We start from the raw sequence: 2,351 nt of genomic DNA, 5'->3' as shown, positions 1-2,351 counted from the left end.
ATTGTTATACCGGGAAATCAGTGTTAAACAAAACTAAAAGTCACATTCGTCACCAATTGCCCCTTTCCGTATCCTCCAAGAAGATGTCGCTATTCGACTTGTCCCGGAATAGCACGAATTGGTCACGAATGTAAAAGTCATTGAGTTCTACACCTTTTCACAACCAAGGATGAACTGACATTTCCTGGGAGGTGTTGACCATGTCCAGCCTCTGGTCTGACTTTTCAGCCATTGTCCAGTGATGACAATAAGCGATCCAAAAAAGAAGCCGTGACTGATCCAGTGTGTCACAGTCAACAACTTAACCATCAACGACATCTGTCCTCACTCCGTGCTCAGGATTAAGTGATAAAAATAAGCGATCCCAAAATAATCTTCTGGCATCCTCCTCGTCTCCCCAGGGGATAAAGGGATGCATTCTGACCAGGGCGTACACTGACTGAGTCAGGTGGGCCACCTGAACCTCCTCCAGCAGCACCAGGATGATGGGATTCCTCTCCCCTTCCAGGTGTCTCTGGACAAACATCAGCTCGAACTGACACTGTTCATCTCGGGCCATGGCGTTAGACAGAAGAATCAGGATGGTTTTACTTACATTCAGATTATTAACAACATTATCGACAATAGGGAGACCAGCCAAAGAGTCTCGGTCACGAATGTACAGTTTGGATCCATGAGTTTCCTCGGCTTTTGGAATGAGTTCGTTCTTTATCCATCTGATGTCTTCCAAACTATATATTACATAAGCATCATATATAATCTCTACGTTGTCAAGTCGCTGGAATTCCCCCGTCTGGTATCTTCTCTGGTACATATAATGCCGAATGTGCCATCGATACCTGTATGCAACAGACCCCGAGATGAGGACAAAGAAGCATATCCCACAGAAACCAATTAAGACAAAGATAGCCGGGAAAGGGAGGAGGCAAGACTGTTCAGGCATATTTACTTTGGAGAGTACTCTGCCTCTCATTTCCCCAGGACTGGAACACACGTAGTTCTTCGGATAGTCTTTGAACTTCTTACGATCCGACTTTATCCAGTTCAGGAACCAGAGGAGTTCACAGTTACATGCAAAAGGGTTGCTCATAAAATCAGCAATCTCAAGCTTTTGTCGGACTTCGGAGGTGAATACGCGTTCATCTATTCTGGCTAATCGGTTTTTTGCTACCCAGATATGGGTAAGATTCTTCAAAGGTGTCAGGCTACCAACGGGTAACTCGTCAAAGCCATTCTCATACAGTTTCAGGTATTGCAAGTTGTGCAAGGAAACTGAAATAAACTTTGGAAAATGTAACAATCCACAGCTCCCAAGACCAATTCCTGTTAAAGATGTTAAGTGTCCAAACCAGTCGTTTAGTTCCTGATCGGATGTGTGTGAGAGTTTATTATAAGAAACATCAACTGACTGTAGATTGGGGCATCCTTTGAATGCGTCTTTGTGCACATGAGTCGTGAAGTTTATATGACTTGATTCCAAAGAGATGTATTCTATTTTACTGTTGTTGAAAGCATACTGGTCTATATAAAGGGTGCCACCTCCTACATTCTTGAGGATTACGTTAGTTAGCGAGGGCATTTCCGAGAATGAATTTGACTTTATCTCCGGAATCTGAACATTGCTGTTAATGGTGAAAACTGACAAATTCTTTAAGCACTGAATGTAACGACCCTCAATTGGCGTGTAAAAGTCATTATGGTCCAGCTTCAGAGATTCAAGGCTCGGGAAATAGGACCCATTCGTCCAACAAAAATTGGGAAACCTGGAAATATAGTTGTCTTTGAGATTCAAGTTGAGTAACGATGGGGCGTACGCCAGAGTTACTACGCGGATGGAGTTATAAGCCAGTGATAAATTCTGGATGTTGAAGAGGCCGCTAAAGTCAGACTGGTTATAACTTTCAAACTCGTTTTTGTATAGGTCCAGAGACTTCATTGTACGGCTGTATAACCGCTGAAAGATGCGTGAATCATTCAACTTTAGTCTACATAGTGATAATTTTGCAAGAGGAAGATGGCTCAAAGTTGGAAATGTTTCTGCTAAACACCTTCCTGAGAAAATGTTTCCATCAAGACTCAACTCTGTTAATGTAGTTAAATGAATAAATGAGTCGGCGGGCATTCTTGTTATCCTGTTTGATGTCAGGATTAACCTTTTTAACTTGAGTGATTGAATGTTTTTGAAGGTTTTGGAGGAAATGTTTGGAAGAAAGTTGCTAGAGAAATTCAAGTCAGTTATGAACTGCGGTAGCCTTGGAATATATGTAAGTTTCCTTCCGTGACCTTTGCATGTTGCTTGCTTGGTGATATTGTTACATCTGCACCAGCTGTTGCCACAGTTACCGTGACGT

At 42.4% G+C, this 2,351-nt stretch overlaps 1 protein-coding gene across 1 annotated transcript; it reads right to left on the bottom strand.

The window, feature by feature from the left end:
• Positions 1–283: 283 nt before the first annotated feature.
• LOC124289457 (toll-like receptor 3) lies at positions 284–1,936 on the bottom strand. Its single transcript, XM_046726072.1, has one exon. The coding sequence runs from the start codon at positions 1,934–1,936 to the stop codon at positions 302–304; it is 1,635 nt and encodes a 544-aa protein (XP_046582028.1). The 3' UTR covers positions 284–301.
• Positions 1,937–2,351: the final 415 nt, after the last annotated feature.

This window comes from Haliotis rubra, unplaced genomic scaffold, assembly GCF_003918875.1.
Source record: "Haliotis rubra isolate DU_JTF1 unplaced genomic scaffold, ASM391887v1 Scf441, whole genome shotgun sequence".
NCBI lineage: Eukaryota > Metazoa > Mollusca > Gastropoda > Lepetellida > Haliotidae > Haliotis > Haliotis rubra.
The sequence above is the reverse complement of the archived record's forward strand: the minus strand, read 5'-3'. Positions and strand labels throughout refer to the sequence as shown.